This window comes from Gallinula chloropus (genome assembly GCF_964237585.1).
Source record: "Gallinula chloropus genome assembly, chromosome: 4".
In the NCBI taxonomy this organism is placed as follows: domain Eukaryota; kingdom Metazoa; phylum Chordata; class Aves; order Gruiformes; family Rallidae; genus Gallinula; species Gallinula chloropus.
In genome coordinates this window covers 11985093-12007271 of record NC_140088.1, presented here as the reverse complement: position 1 = coordinate 12007271, position 22179 = coordinate 11985093, and the positions used below count along the sequence as shown (strand labels likewise).

The window sequence follows — 22179 nt, the reverse complement described above, 5'->3', positions numbered from 1 at the left end:
AATATTTAAAGTTTAATCTTGTATTGAAATAAAACTGGGAGCTTCTGAATAGGTACTGGGAAGTGTCAATTAATGACTAAGAGTAATACTGATGTAAAGATTTCAGCAGGTCTCTGAAAAGGAACCAGAATGAAGTTAAATCTACTTGTGAATATTTCCTTTCAAAACTTTTAAGTAAGCAAAGACCAGATGTATAGAAATTTCTCAGCACTGAGATTTTTGACTAAATATATGTCACAGATGTTATTCTTCCAACCTTACAAACTCAGTAATCCCTTTTTTCTTTTTTTTTAACCCTATTTAAATTTAAGAATCTTGGTGAAGCAGAATATGTTGTGGCACTCTTCATGTATATGTGCCTGCTTGGTTACCCGGCAGACAAGATTAGTATCCTGACAACATACAATGGACAGAAACACCTAATTCGTGATGTCATTAATCAGCGGTGTGGAAATAACCCACTGATTGGACGGCCAAACAAGGTGACTATGAAAATACATCAGTCATTGGAGTGGTTCTGGTTTGTTTGTTTTGTCATATTACAGAACAGACTAATTGGATAGATTCACAGGCTACTCTGCAAGTATTCCCTGGTCTACTACATTTTTATTAACCCACGTTCTTCTTAGAGTAGTGCTCTCATTTCTGCCTGTCAGTGAAGCTGTAAAGACTACAGACTATATGGGACAGAATAACTTTGCTTTGTCATTTATTTTGTCCTCAAAAAACCCCAACACCAAGCCCAAAAAAACACAGCTACAGGAAGATCCATCCAAAGGGGAAATTATATGATAAAATCTATGATGACAAATCAAGTGAAACAACTATAAAGCATAGTTATAAAAGTCTGGTGATAATTCTGCAGGTTAAAACTCCATGTTACAGAACTGATGGCTGTCCATAATCATTTGGTATTAGCACTCCACTAGCTGTCTGAATTGAGTAACAACATAAATATTATAATGTATACGGTCAGATAAAATCTCCCGACGTCTCCCAGAAAGAAAAGGCTGTTTTTTGGTTAGAGACCGGTTGAGAGCTGAAGCATCATTTTTTCTCTTCCTATTTATTGCAGTATCAGTCTGAAGTTGATACTAGAATTTTAGTGTTATGTTTTAATTGAAATGACAAAGATTAACCTACAGAGGGGTTTTTTTTTGGTTTTGATTCTCTAGGTAACAACTGTGGACAGATTTCAAGGTCAACAGAATGATTATATTCTCCTTTCACTAGTGCGTACCAAAGCTGTGGGCCACCTGAGGTATGTAAGAAGATACTCATATAGTGTCATCAAACTAGATCTTTTCTGAATCAGAAAGATGTTTATAGTACATTATAGAAAAGTGTTCAGTTGTTTGAGTATGTAGTAAAAACTAAGTTTAATGCTATGTACTGAATGAAGTTCAGACATAGTTCCTTTTATAACTGTCTGGTACCCTCTTCACAACCACTTTATCCTTTAGTAATGGCTCTCGTACTATAATTAGTTTATATTACTGCAGATAGGCTGAACTTGGTTTCACCCTAGTAGAATGATAGGAATGCAGTGCTTGTTGAACAAATGCAGGCTTAAATTTTCTCATAGGTGCTTTCCTGTAAAGGTTTTTATTTGTATTGTATCAGAAGTGTCAATCACTGTGTGATCAGTTCACTGTGTCAATTATGACGTGTAGTTTAAAAGGTTTGCACTTAATTTGTGAGGTAGGGTGGAGGAAGACTTGTCTGTTCAGCAGTAGCTGGATGTGTTCTCAAACTCATTTTTACTCATTCAGGGATACAGAAAAACTAATGTGATTTGTTCTCAGTTTAAATCTTTGAAGTATGGGAAAATAGTGAAGGGCAATTTTTCATGTTATCGGTACAGTGAATGTGCTTTTGTATAGTGGTTGTAGGATTTGGTGGTTACTGAAACAGTGTGTAGGGAAAAAACCTAAATACATAATACTATTTTAACAGATGATTTTTTATTTCCTTTAGTATAAGACTTCCGTACACTTCTAGTTATTTCTGTTGCAACTGTCATTAGTGAAAAGAACGTGGTTGATTTGATTTCTTCTGGTTTGCTTTCTGAAGGGATGTCCGACGATTAGTCGTTGCCATGTCAAGAGCCAGGCTTGGGCTTTATATTTTTGCAAGAGTATCGCTGTTTCAGAACTGTTTTGAGCTAACTCCAGCTTTCAGCCAACTCACAGCTCGACCACTTCACCTCCATATTGTTCCCACCGAATGTTTTCCAACAGCAAGACAGGTAGGAAAGGCTGTCCTGAATCGCTGCCTGTATTGAGTGTTTGCCCACTTTTTTTGAGTGGGTATAAGAGGTGGGACCATCTTTTCTGCTAAACCAGTGCCGCCTGGTTAATATGTCCCAGAGTTAACTTTTGTGATGACACACGCTAGCTGGTTTTGATATTTTCACAAAACTTAGTTATCATTGCAGCTGTTGTGCTTGCGTTTTCATAAGTACCATTATTTGACAACAAAACCAAAATATATAGCAGAGTAAACACTTTTTATCATAAAAGAAAAATACTGAACCTCACAGGAAGTACTTGCTGTTGTTGCTGAGCTCGGTTCGTCAGTACGAAAACGTAATTTGTAAGACTGTACTAGATCTTTGGGGAAAGGTTTGTATTAAGCATCTAAGCACAGGACACAGGGTAGGATGGTAAATGAAGAAATGGAGGAGCGCTATCTGCTTTGCTTCCAGGAGCTTTGTGAAGGGTTGCCTGCGTGGTCTCAAAATGCAGTAACAGATCTTTCTCTGGTCCTAAGTGCTGTTGACAAGTTTGGGAGGGAGCCCTTCAGTTCAAACTTACAGATCCACTGTGCAACAAAGGCAGCAGTGTGCGTAGTCACTGACTGTGAGCCACGAGGAGCTGGACAGTAGTGGACAAGTAGGCAGAGTCCTGATCTGATTCTACACTATTTGTGCCTTTAGTATCTTACTGTTCAGTCCAAAATATGGAGTAAGCATCAAACCCCAACCTTTCCTTTTGAAGTTTCTTTGTTGGGCTGTCCAGTTCCCCAAAGTGTAAGACCTACACTTCCTGTCTTCCCAAATAATTTAGTTTTGTGGGTTTTTTTAAAAAAAGCATTATTTCATTTCTTGGAGTTTGTGTTCTAATATAGTTAAATAACCTTTGAATACTGGTTGTTTTGGTTTGCTTGCTGAAGCTCTGATTTTTTTCCCCCCTTCTTCAGAACGGAGAAAGACCATCTCACCAAATACATGTTATTAAGAACATGCCTCAGATGGCTAACTTCGTGTACAATATGTATATGCACATGATACAGAGTACACGCCACTATCAGCAGGTAAGGACCTTTGAATTTTGCAAAGGCATGCGTTTAAAACAACATTTAGTAAGTGGACTTGTGATGTTTGAGACTGTTTAAAATTCAAGAAGGTTTAATGACTCAGAATGAGAATATCGAGGTCTTTCAAATCTTGCAGGAGCAAGAGTTGTATGTTTTAGTAATTTAGGCCCCAAAACCAGCAGTAATTGATGCCAAGTGCTAGGCACGGCTGTGTTAAAAAACTAGCCTGCCCAGTATTGAAGTAACCACGTGTTATCTTTCAGGTAAGTGTAGCTGATGGTATGATAGCCAGTGCAACATTGTAAAACAGATTTGCATGACAAACTTGCAGCGTGTAGAAAGGCCAGATTGTTTCTTGGAACCATTGTAACCGTTACTTCACTGCATTATCCAGGCTGGGTAGCAGCTGGAGCGTTTTTAGTCTGGGGCAATTTTTTAGCGCTAGTTTAGCACCAAGTAAAATAGCATGGGATAGGGAGCAATTGTAGATGCTTTCTCAATCCTGTACCTAATTTTTTTCAAGTGTTTAACCCTGAAGCAAAATTCAGAACCCAACAGAACCCCCTCACCACCTTACATATGTAAGCAGAGCTTTAAGGTAGTTTAGTGTGCTGAGCAGAAAGCTGCCTTTACTCAGCATGCTTGGATCTGTAGAGGCCTAGAGGTAGCTGGTAGCAAATGGGAATGGAAAGGTTTTAAATGCTACCCTGCAGCTGCATCAGCTTTCACTTAATACCTGGGGTCTAGCACGATTATAATACCTATAACTTAGTTTTTCATGGTACTCGGAAGTTCCCTTGTTGGCTTTTGCTCTTCTGAAGGATTTCCAAAGGTAGAAAAAACTTACGTAAGTAGACACTACTCATGCTGTGTTAGATGGCTGTGGGATGAGAGCATGAGCATGGTTCTGTATCCTTGAATGTATTAGTCCAAGGTATTTGTCTGTGAGATCAAAGTTCTGTTTTTTAATGCGAGGATGTTCATCTATCCTCTTCCTCCTTCTAAGTGTCTGTTTGTCTAATTGGAACAGTCTAATCTAATACAAACCTAAAACTTCTCCTTTTACTGCGTGTCAGACTTTGGTTAGGAAATTTTTCCTCTGCAATTCTTATCTTTGTGATTCTTTGATTTCTATTTTTTATTCTGGAAGGCATAGCTTCAGCCAAATTTGAAGCATTTTTCTAGCTAGAAAAAGCCTTTTTCCAGGTACACAGGCTGCTTTCTCGCTATTTGTGGAAAGTGCTCTAATTATCTGTCTGCTATAGAAAAAAGGTGATAGAGAAAGAGGAGTTACATCACTGAAATCCCTTCTTGTCATTTTTAAGTTGTGAAAGCTCACACTGTTTTGTTAGAAACTCAAGCCTAAAAGCACATGAGAAGATGTTTTGGAGCCAGTTTGTCTGTTTGTTTGGAGAACTCTCAACCATAAAGTTCATATGTGAGCAAGACTCAGTGGAGTGTGCAGTTGGTCACATTCAGTGCAAATGAGTAGCACTGTCAAAACTGAGAAGGGTATACGTGTCCTGAAAAGCAGATGGTAGCATCTGAATTTTACCATAAGATGGGTTTGCTTGACACTTCAATCAAATATGGACATGATCCTTCTGCTAATATTACTATTCTTTTTAGCATCCTAATCTTGCCCATTGCTAGCCAAAATTAGTTACAGAACTGCTGGTTTCCTACTGTGGCAATGAATCACATTCTTGAAGGAGAAGCCAAAAGGTGAATTGCAAAAAAAAAAAAAAAAAGAAGGCATTAAATTTCTTTTACCCTATTTAATACAATATATATTTTACTTTTGTACTAGTTTTAACAGCAGTAGTCACCAAGCACAACATGTATCTAACTAAATCACAGAAGTATGAATCTGTGTCATGTATCAAGGATATAATTTTACAATGAAAGTATCTCTGGTTTTGAAATAGGCTTTTTTGTGAATGGATGGATTATAGGAACCAGTATAACTTCAAAGTCTGCAGAAAATTATTTTCATATCTCTGCTGGTAGTCATAATTGCTTCATAGATTTGACTATGCTTGTCAGAAATTTGTAATATTACTGTCATCTAATTGAAGATAAGACTTCACTATAATTAAACCCTTAATTTGTTATGTGAAGCCAAGTTGCCTTTAAGCAAAACAAAATTAAATAATCATCCATGGGAGATTTATCAAGCTTTAATATTATCAAAATGCCTCACAGATTCCAAGGAAGTACCCATCATGCCATTAAATAATGCCAGGCTGCAAGAAGTATGAGTGTTTCTGTGCAGCTTGGAGTTGTAAGGTATTCATGCATACTGTTCATCTTCCTGTATTCTTGTTATTTCTTTTCCCAAGTCTACAGTGTGGCTACCATTGCTGCTTGTTTTCCAAACTACTTTTTTAGTTGGAAACAAACCACTTTGAGCACACTATATTACTTTTCCAAAAGTATTTATTATGTGAAAAATATTTAACTATTGCTTTAATTTGCAATACTCTACACTTACAGCTCTATGTGTAACCTGTATAAGTGCAGATAACATTCACATAATATTTAATAAGACTTTTCAATAGGAAACTACTGGAATGAGTTGTTAAAGACCCCCAAAAGCAAGTTAAATATATCTAGGAGTTTGAAATGGTAATAGATGAGGTTATGGTAGGAATGTGCTTGTTGCTTCAAGTAGGGTTTTACAGTAACCCTATTAATTGTCTGCATGTTTGGGATAATTAAATGTGTTTGACATCCTTCAATTGGAAGTACTGAGTTTTTAACAGCCTCTTGTCAAGAAAAAAAAAGTGTAAATAAAACCATTTTGTGAGCCAAGATTATTATTGATTTTATTTTTTTTTATGACTTAAGTGCTTACAAATGATAAGGGTTTCTAAATGGTAGTCGTTATTGTTAACTTGTTGCCTAATGCAACATCCTACATGTAAGGTGGACAGTTCAAACTAAATTAGGTATGTGTGCCCAAATAGATGCATTCTCTGTAAAAACTGAAAATTCTTTCTTTTTTCATCATCTAGCGTTTACTTCCTCCACCTGCCATGATTGAAGAACCAGAAACTACTCAAACTCAAGAAACTGAAGCAGAAGGTGAAGTGCAAGGAATGCAGGAAGATGCCGAAAAAGAAAATAAGGCAGGGGAAGAAATGACAAAGGAAGGAGAACTGAAAGTGCCTGAAGTGGATGAACATCGAACCATGCCAGAACACCCCGGAAGAGACAGCGATAGCGGAGACAGCGAACCTGAGAATGAGACTGAAAAGTGATCCACAGGATCATGGAATCGTCAAGGGATGTTTGTCCTCTACGAGTTTTGGAAAGGGAAAGGGTAAAAAGCAGTTAGAAATATGATCGCTATTTTTATAGTGACTTTTTTTAAATGGTTGCTTGCATAATGGGACCCACTGGGTGTATTTTTCACTGAACGCTTTGTGGACAAGCAAAATGTTTGGCAGACCTTGTACTGAGTTCTTGTAAGTATCAGTAATGTAGTTTAATAGCCTCAAATGATACGTAATTTGCTTTTCATATGTTGTTCAGTAAAGATGCTTTTTATACTGGTTTTGAATATTTGACCTTTAATTCAGTCACATGAGCTGATAAGTAAATTCAGATAAAGACACTATGATTTCCTTACTATTTTGCAATGGAGAATTCCACACATACAGCTATCCCTGTATACACTGAGATGGTATTTTAGGCATAGGTTTAAATTCAGTAAGAATATCTCAATTATTGTGAGAGTTTGAAATGTTAAAAAGCTTTTTGATTTGGGACCATATTGAGACCATATTGATTTGGGGATGTATCGAGAATTTCATATGGCCCGGGTACTTGTAGAAATTTCTCATTGCTGAGTTCTGATGCTGATTTTAATTTATTGTTATTTACAGAAGACTTAAGGACACAGCTTTTCCACAGCACAGCTTTTAAAATTAGTGCTTTAAAATAAATTTCTTCTGCTTTAAGAGGACACAGTAATTGCCTGGGATAAAGCCACATTCAGAAGACAAATGAAGATAGATCTATGAATGCAAGGACACAACAGTTGAGTGGGTTTTCTAGTGTAACTTCCAAGTGTACATCTTTCAAGTGATCAGAGAGGTTTTTCCTGGTTCATTAAGAATACCTGCCAACTTGGCAGATTATTGAATAGTTCAGTAAAACTAATGAAATTCCAAGTAGATTTTCAAACAAAGTAATAGCTATAGGAATACCTTTTATTGCTGGTAAAGGGAAAATACTTGGGTTTCAGAAGTTGCAGTTGTGAAGCTGCTGGAAGGTCTTCCTCACTAAAGTGACTAAAGAATAACTAAATTACAAGCTTGTATTAATAGCATTGAAGTTCTTTGTTTCTAAATACTTTTGTAGTGTAACAGGGGAAAAAGAAATAGTGTAAAGCCAAGCTCCATGAAACAGATCTATTGCATACTTGTGTGTTTGTGCTGAGATTTCATCAGCTTTTCCCCTGAAATGACTCTACCCTCATGAGTTTTAGAGGTTTGCTTATGAGCAACAAATCCTGATGCTTGCAGTTGGTACATGGTGTTCTTTTAACTTCATTTCAGTGAATGAAAAGCATTTCTCAAACAAGAAAACTAGTAATTTGGGCACAATTGTGTGTTCTTCCATTGCTGTTACCTACCAAATTGTCTTCCTTGGGAGAACAAATGTTACAGTGGTGAACACGTGGGTGTTAAGTTTTTATGTGCTAATATTCACGTGTCTGTGCAGGGTCAGATAATACAGGGCCTTCAGGCTACAAGCAGCTTCCTCAGCTGAGGGTTGTCATCTTCATTTTCCAACCTATTTTCTATAAATACTTCTCTCTGACAATCGTTTATTGTGTTTAAGTATTTTAGGAATTGGAAAAGGACTCCGGAGGGGTTTTTTTCCTAAAATGGGTAATTTAAAACTAACAGATTCTATCAGTAATTAGGACAGAATGAGCTTTTCAGTTCTGTTTTTCATTTTTGGTAAAGGATGAACTTTGTCTTTTCCACCAAAATATTTTTTGTGTTCTATTTACATTTTCTTATAAGAAAGAGTAGATGGGAGCCGTAAAGCAGTCTAAACCTGTGATTTTGATCTACGTGGGGTTTTTTCCACTGTCGGTATTTGTTTGGAATGTAGTGTCACCTTCTGATGTGTCCCTGTCTTTATTCTAGTGAACAAGATCAAGTTGCTAAACGAAACATAAATGGAAATTTAAAAAAAAGATGTACAAATCCATTTTTAAAAGACAGCATCTGTAAGTGAACAAAAACTATTCTAATTTAAAATATTAAATTGCAGCATTATGGCAAAGAATTACACCACTGCAAAAACGTAGCAAACAAGATCTTTGTGAAGACAGTAAGAGTATCAACTGGAAGAAAAGAATACAAATTTTTTCTTTTATTATGCTAAAGCCATGTAATAAAATAAAAAAATCCACACCTAAAATTAACAAAAAAAAAACCCACTAAGGACTTTTTGAGTTAAAGTAATGAACTATTAGTGGTTTATTTCATGTTTATTTAGCCAGCATTTCTATGAATTCCTTGATTTTCTTCTGACACTGGTCCTGTAAAACAACTTAGGCACTACTTTACAGATTTGCTTAAACAGAGCCTAGTTTAGAAGCGGCTCAAGCCTTGGACTCAAATATTGTGTGGCTATAAAAATGATACTGTAATTCAGTGTACTGTTCACTTCTGTAATAGCCAAAAAAACAAGGGCAAAGAGCAATTTACTTAAGGTTCTGTTGCCCATAAATAGCTGAGATAGTACTATATAAATGTAGGCCCCTTTTCCTCTGTGGCTCTGAAGTAATGCAGTAAACACAAATTTAAGTCCAAGCAAAGAAAATGCCTTAGTAGTGCTCTCCTAGTATGGCTTGCTTTTGCTTTTGTCTGTGTGGGACTTTGAAACTGGCTGGTGGGTAAATTAATCCTAAAAAGTTCAGGATTAAATTTGCGAAAGGGAAAGAAGAGAGAAGCCAGAGGTCTCAACAAGTGGTTTGCAATAATGGGTATGTGCATAAACTCCTCCAGGTGAGGCCTACTTTGCATTTGCTTTCATAGTGGATACCAAAGACTGTTCTTACCCGACAGGTAAGGTGGGTTCTAACTTCTTCCAGATGGTCCCTTCTCCTCCCTCCTTCTCAGAACGGGTCTCTGCAGTTTCCTGGGATGTCTGAATACTGAATGCTTTTCTTCAGAATACTGAAGAAGAGTATTCTCCTGAGGAGTGGAAGTTTAGTTTTGCTGACAGAGTGGCTTTGACAGGATTAGAGACACCACTTCTATTCTCTGAAATCACAGAAATCTTTTGAAACAAGAATTGGGTAACACTCAACCTTGTGGATCAAGTAGACAAAAGCAAAAGTCCTAGCCAACAAATGAATGACAACCCACAGCCCTCAAGAAGCTGTGAACACCATCAAGATGCGTGGCAGTGTAATTTCCTTTGCCAAACATGGTAATCTTCCCAGTAGAAACAGTCAAAAGAGAATAGATGTTTTGCAGGGATTTTTAGAGGCTGTTTTCATAGCCCTTAGTGCTTCTTTTGCTATGTGGTTTCTCAACTCTAGTTCTCTTAATCCTTTTTCTTAGAGGATTGGGACTTTTTTGACAGGTACCTAGGCTCCAATAGCTGTAATGTTTTTGCTGCACTACTGATTTGAAAATTGAAAAAGAACTCAGCTAAGCATCCTCTGTCAGTTCATGTATTTTTCTAACTTTCGTGAGGTTTCTGAAAAAAAGATAGCACTTAAACTTCCAAAATAAAATTCCTCCTTGCCAAGGAAATCTATAAAATTACCAGGGTGAAGAGAATGCAAGAAAAGAGGGAGAAACAGCACCTGTAATACTACTTCCTTTTGCTTTGTAAATAGTAGTAGTCCAGGACACTAACTACTTCTGTTGTTGTGAGAAAATGATTACTTCTCTGGGCCTTGCTCTGGAAGAGCTTTAATCAGCTTAATCTAGTCTGTATGTAATATGCTGCTATTAAGAAAAATAGTATGTTTCATTTAGCTTTCACTATGATTTTCACTCACCTTGAAAAAAACCCAGCAAGGACGCAGGCTTTAAATCACATAATAGCATTCAGGGTAATGCAGAGAAGCTTGTTGCTGTACTGTTATATCTGGAAAACAAAAATAAAAGCTGGATAAGAGCTATTTCAGCCATAGGTAAGAAACTTTTCAGAGTTCAGGCATTATCTCCCTGCTTGAGAAGCACTATCAGAGCAAACACAGTATGTTTCTGTCTGAGCTCAAGCAAAAAGCTGAGCCAGCTGCTGTGAATTGCATAGTTCATCTATAGATGTCAGGGAAAAAGCATATACAACTACAGTGCATGTTTGCCTGATGAAGCATTAGGGTTATATGGTTCCAGAGAACAGCATAAAAGAATAAGCTAGAGACCCAAATAAGGGTCAGCAATGTATCAGTCCTGGCACCATTTTCCAGAGATAAAAAGAAGCCGCCCTTACTGCATTTATCACGTGTGAATTCCTAAATTGCTGCAACCCAGTGTAAGAGAAGCCCTGCTCCGCATCTAGAGACGCTTCAGCATCCTGCTGTGCTAGCCTGACATCTCTTGTGTGTCAAGAGCACTTATTTTTAGATGGGACAGTCACTGGGGACATAACGTATCGTAACTACTGTAAAGGAAGTAGTTCAGGGACAGCAGAAGTGGACAGGGAGAAGCTCAGTATAGAGGCACTAACATCCTTTTTCTGACCATAATCCACAGCAGTATAGGCTTGCCCTATTTTTTCAGAGTGATTTTTGGCAGCAGCAGTCAGGTCCTGTTGGGCAATACCGTGTTTTCTGCAATGAGACATACCCGCATGTTTTGCCTGCTGGGTCAGAGAGGGGAGAAAGCACCAGTAATCCTCCTGTGCCGGGGACACATGCAAGAACACTGAAACAAGACTAACCAGGAAAAGAAGCAGCCCAGTTGTGAAGCCTGACTGTCCTCGCCACCTCTGGAAACATGAGCATTCACATCGATGTCTGTAAATATGACCAAAATTTGAACAGAATGAATGAATTTCTAAATATTGCCTCTGTATGGCTCTAAACTAAGAACTAATAAAGGCTGACTTTGTTAATGCCTAACGTTTTTGTTACAAAACTGCTGTTTTCTGAGACAGAGTTCAGTTTTGCAGTTTCATACAGGTCCTATAGGATAACATTATATATTCACCTTCTAGAAAATGTTGAGTTCTTATTTTGTAGACTGGATTTTACTCATACCCTACTGTGTATTGGTCTAGATTTTCTCATCTCTGTCAGTATGTAGTAGTGAAAAATCATGTGGAGTGGAAAGCCAAAACACATGGCATCCTGGTCAGTTCTGTATTTCTTACACTACTTCATCTAAACTGAAATTAATTAGAGTTACATAAACCTTAAGTGGTTTTCAGAACAGAAAACACGATAGGGAATTAGGAAACTTATGGGTTGTTGTTTGTGATTGCAATATTTGTGATTGTAAAATTGATTATAATTTTCCAGAAGCAATGCTTTTCCCAAAATGTTAGTTAGATGTATCTTTGGTATCATATTTAAAAGCAGACAGACAAAACTAGTTCAAGCACTTGGATTCAGTAACGTACTTTTCCCTCAGATGAATCATATGTAAGTAAGAAGTCAAGTGATAAAATAGAAACTTGCAGTATTCCTCTGGTGGTTTGACCCTGGCTGAAGGCCAGATGCTCACCAAAGTCACTTTATCACTCCTTTTCAGCTGGATCTGGAAGAAAATATATATTGAGAGGTTTGGGGTTGAGATAAGGACAGGGAGGATAAGGATGCAATTAGCATCATGGGCAAAATGGACTCAGCACAGAATAAGGGAGAGAAAACTCAAATTTATCACAGTACACTGCACACACAGTGACACCAGAGTTGGGTAATGAGAAGTGCGACCAGATCTTAGAATACCTCCCCCACCCCTCCCTTCTTAGCAGGCTTCACTTTAATCAGGATTTTGCTCCCTTCCTCTCCCCGCCATAGTGGCACGGGGAGGGGCAGGGACTGGGGAAATGGAGTTTTGGTCAGTTCCTCACACATTGTTTTCCTTCTTGGCTGGGCAGGGCATTCCTTGCACCCTTCCCCTGCCCCAGCATGGGTCATTTCTTTGGGGTGGAGTCATAAATCACAGAAAGTCTCTCAAGTCTCTCAGGCTCAGACTGCTCCAGCCTGGTCCACAGATTCACAAGCCTTCCCCCCCGCAAACCTGCTCCAGTATGGAGCAGCTCTCTTGCTCATCTCCGTGTCTGTCTCTCTCTCCATGGGCTGCAAGTGCTGGCAGAGGCTTGCTCCAACAAAGGTCACAGCATCTGTATGTCTTCACCTGCTCCAACATGGGGCCTTTCCACAGGCTGCAGGTGGGGTCTTGGCCTTTTTGGGGAACACCCGCTCCACCATGTGTTTCTCCATGGGCTGCATCTTTCCCTCCGGCACCTGGGGTGCCCCTCCTTCACTGACCTTGGTGTCTGCACAGCTTCTTACATCTTCTCACTCCCATCTCTGGTGGCAAAATGCAATTGCTTGCATTTTTTTTTCCTAAATGTGATTCCCAGAGGCGCTGTGACTGTCGCTGATTGGCTTGGCCTTCCTCATCAATGACTCTGGCCTTGAGACCAGCTGGTGTTTGCTCTGTAGGGCCTGCAGAAAGCTTCTCATTGCTTGTAGAAGCCACCCCTGCAGCCCCCTCTCCACCAGAACTCAGCCATGCAAAATTGCAATGCCAAAAAACTACCACACCAGAAATGCTAAAATAGTTCAGAGTGTTTAAACATTCTGGGTTTGGGGTTTTTTTTGTCCCATTAGCATTAAAAGAAAATGTTAAAATTTGGAATTTCTCACAAACAGAAAACTTGATACTATGGATGTTGAACCTCTCCTGCGGTACCACTTGAGTTCCACTTTTGAAAACCGACCAACCGAGACACAGAAGTGAATGATTCATTATAATAAAATTCAAGCTATTAAGATTGTCTTCAACCCTTGCTTTCCTACCCTGGTATGGGATGTAGGAATAAACCTTTTCTCTACTTGTTCAAACAGACCTGGTTTGAGGCACCCACTAATTTTACTCCTAAGTAGCTCATTATTTTCACAGGTTCTGTTCTTCATCTCATTTGATTTCTAATGTACTATGAACTCATCCTTCTCCTGCACACCGAGATGCTTCAGTGATGGGGCAGTTGTCCTAGATTGCTCCCTGCTCCTGCAGTGTTCACCCACCGGCGTTCTGTCAGTCTGAGCTGTGTGATGAGATGAGGCACTGAGGACAGCAGCTGCTCCTGACTCATCTTCATGCTCAGTCCTGTGTGTGGTACCATCCTGCATGTCTAAGCTGAAACAGTTATTGTTATAAACTGGAAATAAAGGAAATGGAAGGAAAAACTTGGCAAGCACGGCAGGGTTAGCAGTTTAGATTTTATTTATCAAAACACAAACATCAGTGGAAATGCACATGCATATCTTGTGTAGCAGTGATACCACTACATTGTGTATCACCAGGTTTGAGTATTTTGCTGTAACGGCCTGTTATAGTTATTTCTCTTTCCCTTTCCTGTCCCAGTAAACTGTCCGTATCCCAACCCATGAGGTTTGCCTTTGTCTTCCCATGTTTTTTCTCCCTCCCCGCCCCCTCCTTTTTTTCCCCAGAGGGGTTGGGGGAAAGCAAGAGAGCCGCTTCGAGGTTGCTCAGCTGCCAGCTGGGGCTAAACCATCAGTAGATGATTCTTAAAGAGAATTTCTTACTGTAATCAAAAATGTGATATGCTTAACTGTGTTGGTGTGAAACCTGATATTTTATTTAATAATAAGCAAAGCCTATATTGCATGCTATGAGTTTAAAGCAGGACTTAAAATGTTTTTGATATTATTAACAATATACAGGACTATGAATGGATATATGCACCCATGCTCTATGGGGAAAGTCCATTTAAACAGCATAATGCCCTTTTAAGTGGTGTTTTGGCATCTCATCTAACGGGATGGAAAAAATAAAATTAAGGAAATTGGAAGATTTGAGGAATACCTGAAGCGCTTGTGCAACAGATGATACAAGCAGAAACCTTTCCATAGGAATTTTGGGACATGTTTTCCTACCCAATTTGTTCTTTGCTGTTTCTGTTCTATGTCTGTTCCAAAATGGACTCTTCCACTGGGAGCAGTGGAGTTTAATGTAAGATGACTGTAAAACTTTGTTACCCAGCTTTATGTCTCTATCCCTGCCGTGGAAGGCAGGGGGGACACATTTTTAATATCTCTAGGATATGCCAGGTCTCTCCTCCAAAAGTTTTCACTAATCAAAACATTACATGCACAGGTATTGGTGTCTATCTTTACTTTCTCTACCTCATGCTGTTTATGGTTGAGATAGATGTTTACTGTACTAAAATGCAGCTACCAAACCATGGCTATGACTGGAAACTACATCTTCAGCTCTGTAGCAGAGGTGACATGCAGCTGGCTACCTCTTGCTTTAGCAAGGTAGCCAGCTGTTCCCCTTGGGATGTGCAGTCTATGGCTGATGGTGATTTCAACACACCTCTGTCCTTGCCCAGTAGCTCCAGCCACCCTGTCGGGATTACACGTGCCAGGGCAAGAGTTTCTCCCAAGGTTGCAGGTGTTTGGGTGTGAATGTCAGGGAATGCCAGGTGCCTCAATTCCTGAAAGAGGTTTGCTGTTTGCAGTCATCTCTCTGTTCCTTGAGGCCCGGCCCCCCCGACCTAAACCACCTGCTGAGGCCTCTTCTATTGCTGTGGGAATATCCAGGTTTTGATACAGTGTAGTCAGTCATCTCCAGGTGTGAAAAGAGCAGACAGGGGCTTTTACCTGAGGTCATGTTGGTCACCTATTTTATTAGCATTGGAATTAGAGCAACCTGTTTAACTCAATAAGACTGTGCCACCCACAGTGATTGGTCATTAGGCTGAGTAATACTCCTTTTTACTACCCTAACTTTTACTTCTGTTTCTCTCTTCTTGATGTTTAACTACTTTGTTAAGTCCTTTGATAACCAAGGTACACCTAGCAAACACTTGGGTCTTAATTTTTAAATAATTTCCTCAGCTGTTTGTATTTTTACCATTAAACCTCAATTATGAATTATTAAAAATGAAACACGGAGAAATGTTCCAGTGTTTTAGGTATGATCAGTTTTTTTTTCCATTTTTTGAGTTTCCTTGGCCTATTTAATTGCTGGACATCTCACAAGATCAGCAGAAAATGCCAGGTTGTGTTTTTGATACTGTAGCATTTTCATATATATAAATATATATGAAAGTTTCCAGACTGCTGAAAGAATGAACAAGGCAGAAATAAAATGCTCTGACAGCTAACAACACATTTCAGTCACTGGGGAGATAACTGTTAATAGTCTTGGTGGATAATAGGCTTGATGGATCTGTTAAATAAAGCACATAGCCTCAGTGCACAGCACAGGGAGTAGGTGATAATGAAAAGGACCAGCAGATAACGTAAACTCAATTAACCTGGTACTAGCTGTGTGCAACCTGTTTCTCATTAAGCCAGAGAATGAGCAGTGGGAGATGTCCTCCTCAGGTTGCCTGATGACAGCCTGAGAAGTTCTGCAACTTTATGGTCCAGGCATAGGCTGGCTTTCCAGAATTTCTTCATGTACTGCATTATATTCTAAGCATTAATTGTGTTCTTATCTGCAGTCACATTATCTCATGTGTTGAAGGAACTTTGCAGCTTATCTCTGTCGAGCTACATTAAAAATTTGCATCCAAGTCATTCTGATCTAGAAAAATACTCATTAAAGTGAATGTGATATTTCCCTTCCCTCCTTAGGAAATTTCCCAGGAGGCATGTGTGACTTGGTATTTGTTATGTAAGACTTTTTAAAAATAGGAAACAGATTTGTCTTGGCTGAAAATATCTTTTTTCCTCCAAAAAATAAGAATTGTAAACAAAAGATATCTCTATCTCAAAAGTCTATAAACATTTGCAGTCAAAGTTAACCCTTCCCTTCCATGCCACTGCATTTTGGATGGCAGACTACAACTGCTTAGTGCGGGTGTTATTTTGGCTCATTGTGTTGGCGTTTCTTGGCTGGACCATAGGCACAGCCCTGTGTGCCCTCCACAGATTCCATTCCCCTCTCGCTACTTTAATAGGACTAGATGAATTAAGCAAAGTGTTGCTGAAGGGTGACTCTTTGGGGAGGCTCAGAGTGTGAAATGGCAAGCCCCGGCATTAGGCACTGAAGACAGACGTACGTCAGACAAACATCCAAGTGTATGCTGCTGGATTTCATCGTTTACTCTGCTCATCACAATTTTTTCGTTGTTGTTCTAAACAAACTTTCCTTCTATTTTTAACTGTGTATGTTTCTCTAGCGGGTGTCTAAGAAACCTTAACAATCCAGAGGGTTGTCTTCTAAAATACAGGATAAAAGTTGCAGCTATTGTTTTGAAAATGAGGAGTGATAGCACATACGTGGAGAAGGTAGCTGTGTAAACAGCTCTCAGATTTTGAGCTCAGTGTTAAAAACTAATTAAATAGTTAAAAATAGCTGCCTGGGAAGTGGAATTTGCCTACTGGTTCTGATTACGGCACTTGGGTGGATTCTGAATTGGAAATTTATTTTTGTGAATAATTTAATCTACAGTGTATGTTGCTCAGCAATAAGAAAAGTGAAATTCTGATCTGACATCTTTATAGTGTTTATTATTTCATATGTATATTTCTGTGCCAGTTTAGTTTAGTTCCTTTGCAACAGACATTAGGAATCTTGTATGCTAACATTTCATTTTCAGTTAATAACCTGTGAAGAGCAGTTTTTCAGTGGAACAACTTTGTTTATGTGGATTCACTGCAATGATTTCAGGTATATTGAATAAATATTTTAGGCTATTAATTAGAAATTAGTAAGACTAGGAAACAGTTTAAAGAGGTTTAATTGATCCAGAGGAGGGTATGATTAGATGAAAAAAGTGTTTCAGTCCTATTTAATATCTTCATCAACGACCTTGATGAGGGAATAGCATCCACCCTCAGCAAGTACGCTGATGATACAAAGATGGGAGGAGTGGCTGACACGCAGGAACACTGCACTGCCATCCAGAGAGACCTGGACAGGCTGGAGAGCTGAGCAGGGAGAAACCAGATGAGGTTCAACAAAAACAAGTGTAGTCTTGCACCTGGGAAGGAATAACTGCTTGAATCTGTACAGGCTGAGGGATGAGCTGCTAGAGAAGAGTTCTGTGGAGAAGGACCTCAGGGTCCTGGTTGATGACAGGTTGGCCATGAGCCAGCAGTGTGCCCTGGTGACTAGGAGAGCCAATGGGATCCTGGGGTGCATCAAGAGGAGTGTGGCCAGCAGGTTGAAGGAGGTGATCCTTCCCCTCTACTCTGCCCTGGTCAGGCCCCACCTGGAGTATTGTGTCAGTTCTGGGCTCCCGGGTATAAAAAAGACAGGGATCTCCTGGAGAGAGTCCAAAGGAGGGCTACGAAGATGGTTAAGGGACTGGAGCATCTCCCCTATAAGGAAAGGCTGAGTGAGCTGGGGCTGTTCAGCCTAGAGAAAAGAAGACTAAGGGGGGCCTTATTAATGTTTATAAATACCTTAAGTATGGGATGCAGGGGGAAATGGTCAGCCCCTTTTCAGTGCTCTGTGGAGACAGGACAAGGGGCAATGGCTGCAAGTTGGAGCACAGGAAGTTCCGCACCAACATGCGGAAGAACTTTTTCACAGTGAGAGTGACAGAGCCCTGGGACAGGCTGCCCAGGGAGGTGGTGGAGTCTCTGTCTCTGGAGATATTCAAGACCCATCTGGACGCCTATCTGTGCAATATAAGCTAGGGAGCTGCTTTGGCAGGGGGGTTGGACCCGATGATCTCTCGAGGTCCCTTCCAACCCCTACGATTCTATGATTCTGTTTCAATGACATATCAGTGTACCAAGAAAAGAAAGAGCTTCCCTCTGAAAACTAGAAAATCTTAAGAGATCTATAGTGGCTGTCTAGTAAGTTCAGAATTATATCCAATGATACAAGTGAACTCAAGGAGGACAGAGAAAAATCACTTTGCCTTTATAAATAATTTTCAGTTGTTTATAACTTCACCCAGTTTGTCACTGAATGTGTTTTCACTAAAAAAAAGAAAAAAGGAAAGAAAGAAATAAAAAGAAAGATTCCCCCAATTCAGCTGTGAGAGACTATGGAACAGTGGGATCAAATGCCTAACTATTTTTGAGTAGGATTTTCTTTACTCCATGGAAGGGGTAAGTAACATGACATGGTCTCTGTGGTAGCTGGAGATTGGACTTGATAGTTTTAGAGACCTCCTCTATCTTGCCAAAACTGAAGCTTGCTACTCCTGTGACAGCAGTATCAGTGAATGTAAAGACACCAGCTTTGCTGGAGAAAGAGAGAGGCATTATGATGCTATATGAATTTCAGCTTTCTTTTTTTTAACTTCCCCAAAACCTTTGTGCCAAGGTAGTTCAGTGAAAATATATCATGGTTGCAGAATCAAGCACCCAATGACAATAACAGTCCTCTTACAGGAGCTCAGGAGCTGTGAAATCTCCTAGGGCAGAGAAGGCAGCTGAAACTTAGGCATTAGACATTCATCTAACATGTGTGTTAATACAAAAGGTGGAAAAATGAGCTTTAGACTGACCACTATGTGTTCTGGATATTGAAAATGAGAGAAATAAATGCACAAAACCTCAAACCCTAAAACTAGTATGTGGTCTATGTGATGGACATCTCATAGGGAGCCTTCAAAGTGCTGGAACAAAAAAATATTTTTTGTTTGACTTATTCAGCACAAACAGAATGACTTGGATATTTCTCTTTTATAGCTCCATAATAATCAAACAGAATTGGAATAAATATCTGAAAAAATCAGATTTTTGTTGAAAGCTACTTTTGAATTATTTGTCTGTGGTAACTTTTCCCGCTGCACAGAAATAAACTTTGTGGAGTCAATGTTGTAATTAGATTGCCACCTCAATCATAAATATTACTGTGTGACTTCCAACAGCAATTGTGCCAGCTGATAAAATGGAGCCTGAAATGCACAAACATTTTTCAATTACTGTTTAAGCCTAGCAACTACACTCTGGGAGTACTGGAGGATTAATTATTTCGCTCTTCGTTTTTCTTCTCTTACATATCTGGATAGTGCCACAGAGGAACTTTTGTGTCGTGGCTGTCTCTAATATGCTGAGTCCCAGGCAGATTTCTAAGACTTACACTGGGAATTAGAGTGCTGAGTTGACTTTATGAGCATCTCTTTATGCTGCTCTTCCCTCCCTAGTGCAAATTAGAAAGTAGTAGGTAATTGCTAAAATAATTTTGGAGTCCAGCAAACAAGAAAGATGAGAATGTTTGCCTGGATAGCCTCCATTCTTCTCTCTTTTCTTTCATCCTTAATCTAATTGTCCTTATCTCCTTTCTCTATTTTCCCATTCTTGTTGATTTTTATTTATTTCATCATAATTTGCCTCTTTTTACCTTTTGCTGTGAGAATTTTGATCTTTTTTTTTTAATTTAGGATTTCATTAATTGATTTTGTTTTCCCTCATTATGTTTTCTACTTTCCCCTTTATCTACTTTACTTTGTTGAATTTCCTTTTACATTTATGAAATTGCTTTTATGCCCGATACAACTGTTGTAAAATACCTTGTACTGAGTGTGTCTTAGGGGGCTGTTGTGTTCTGTGTCTGGATCTCAGCAAGTTAAACATTATGCTATTGATCAGGTTTTGGACTGTATCCTATTGTTTCTTATTTCCTTTCGGGAATGGGCCTTCAGCAGTAAGTGTCCTAGACTGGTGGTCTCCAAATTTTTTGACTGCCCACCCCATCAGTAAAAAATTTTTGACCACCCCCTCCCCCCCACTATATTTGTCAATGTATAAATGATGTAAGGGTACTACTGTACTAACACATTCTGTACATTATAAAACATATGCAAAAATAGACATTAAAAAGAGTATTAAATAAAGATTAAATAAATAAAATTTTAAAATATTTTTATATTTTTAATTTAATTTATTAATGGTACAAAAATATTTTCTACTTGCAACCCAATGGACTGTCTTGCTCAACCCCTTGTGTCCATTCTCCCCACTTTGGAAAGCACTGTTCTAGATATTCCCAAAAAAAGCATTGGTAACCCCAACACACACTTCAAAAGAGGACCTGAGTTCTATCAGCATTGGGAGCTTGTCCAAAGGATGAGGAAGCTGGTGAAGGGTCTAGAGAACAGGACTTAACAGGAGCAACTGAGGGAACTGGGGTTGTTTAGTCTGGAGAAGAGGAGGTTGAGGGAAGACTTTATCCCTTTCTACAACAATCTGACAGAAGGGTGTAGCCAGGTGGGTGTTGGTCTCTTCTCCCAAGCAGCAAACGATAGTACAAGAGGAAATGTCCTCAAGTTGCACCGAGGAGGTTTAGATCAGATATTATTTCTTCACCAAAAGGGTTGTCAAGCACTGGAACAAGCTGCCCAGGGAAGTGGTTGAGTCACCATTCCTGGAGGCATTTAAATGATGTGTAGATGTGGTGCTTAGGGACAGGGTTTAGTGGTGGACTTGGCAGTGTTATTTTAAGCGTTTGGTCTTTTCCAACTGAAATGATTCTATGATTCTATTATTAGCTCATTACTCTTTTTTTCTGTATCTGATAAAGAAAGCAGATTTTGTAACAGGTCCAGAGTAGCTAGCACAGCAGCACAGTGAGATGAAACAATAATTCCTCAAATTCATGTCCCTCTTCTCTATTTTCTTACCTTTCTTGTGTATTTTTTGCCCATGTTTTTAAGTTAAACACCAAAGCACTTTCACAAACTGCTTACCCTTTTACACAAGGCCACATACATTTCTACCACTGGGTTAGAAACAATTCCTGTTATGTTCTACATTAGCCCACAGATCTTTCATTAATGGTATAAGAAAAGTTCTTTTAACGCCATTCTTTCAGAACCTCTTACACAGATCTGTGCTAGGATTAGAAACTATTTAGGTCTGCATTATTAGCATGTAATTCTACAGTGAGAAATTATCTCCCCTTGCTTATGGAAGGGCTAGATTCTGGATGATATCAGGTACTTCAGGATGCTGCTTTTCTCTCTTTACCAATTTTGTTCCATCCTTTAGAGATAGGAACAGAATAAACAACTAGACTCTCCCACAGTGAATCTAGAGATCATTACTAAACAGGCTGTGTTTTTGTAATACTTTAAAATTTATTTTCTTTAGTCTTGTGTAAAAGTAATGATGTATAACAAATAGATAAGAACTGATGGAAGCTAATGTATAAATATGCTATGTATTAAATGAATATGCATTGCAAATAAAAGGCCATTCAAACTCATGAATACTGAAAAGCAATAACCTCATGTTTAGCGTCATTGAAATTTTACTTGTGGATATATCTATGCAACATTTACAGTTCCCTGACTCAAATTTCTATGGTTCTATGTAGAACCAGGATCTTTTCTTGCTTTATTTTTCACATACATTCTCACCTATCCCATGTGACTTTCTCCCAGGTTAAGTAATTAATCTGCTCCTGGCATTTTAGCAGCAGCGACATTTTGAAACCCAGCTCCATTTTCACAGCATCTCCAGATGCAGGAGGCGAAACAAGAATTTATGTAAAGTTTTGATTTTCAACCCACTTCTGTTTCTGTGCTCATTTGAATTCCAAGATTGTCTTCCTTCTTTTCATGTGCATACTTCAGAGATATTTTTTCCTAAAAGGTAAGCCCTGCAGTATTTCATTTCCTTATTGTTAATAACTGAACTCAGGATCTCATTCCTCTGTGGCTTCCGCTGGGTGTAACTTTGCTGAAACCAGCAGAACTTTCAGG

At 38.9% G+C, this 22179-nt stretch overlaps 1 protein-coding gene across 1 annotated transcript in view; it reads left to right on the top strand.

The window, feature by feature from the left end:
• The window catches only part of AQR (aquarius intron-binding spliceosomal factor), a gene marked incomplete at its 5' end in the record, with an annotated part of 52485 nt that extends 45608 nt beyond the window's left edge, over positions 1–6877 (top strand). Inside the window, 5 exons of the mRNA XM_084262832.1 lie at positions 312–482; positions 1176–1261; positions 2074–2248; positions 3202–3315; positions 6336–6877. Coding sequence (XP_084118958.1) covers positions 312–482; positions 1176–1261; positions 2074–2248; positions 3202–3315; positions 6336–6581 — 792 coding nt within the window. The 3' untranslated portion in view covers positions 6582–6877. The remainder of the gene's footprint in view (positions 1–311; positions 483–1175; positions 1262–2073; positions 2249–3201; positions 3316–6335) is intronic.
• Between the last annotated feature and the right edge of the window lie 15302 nt (positions 6878–22179).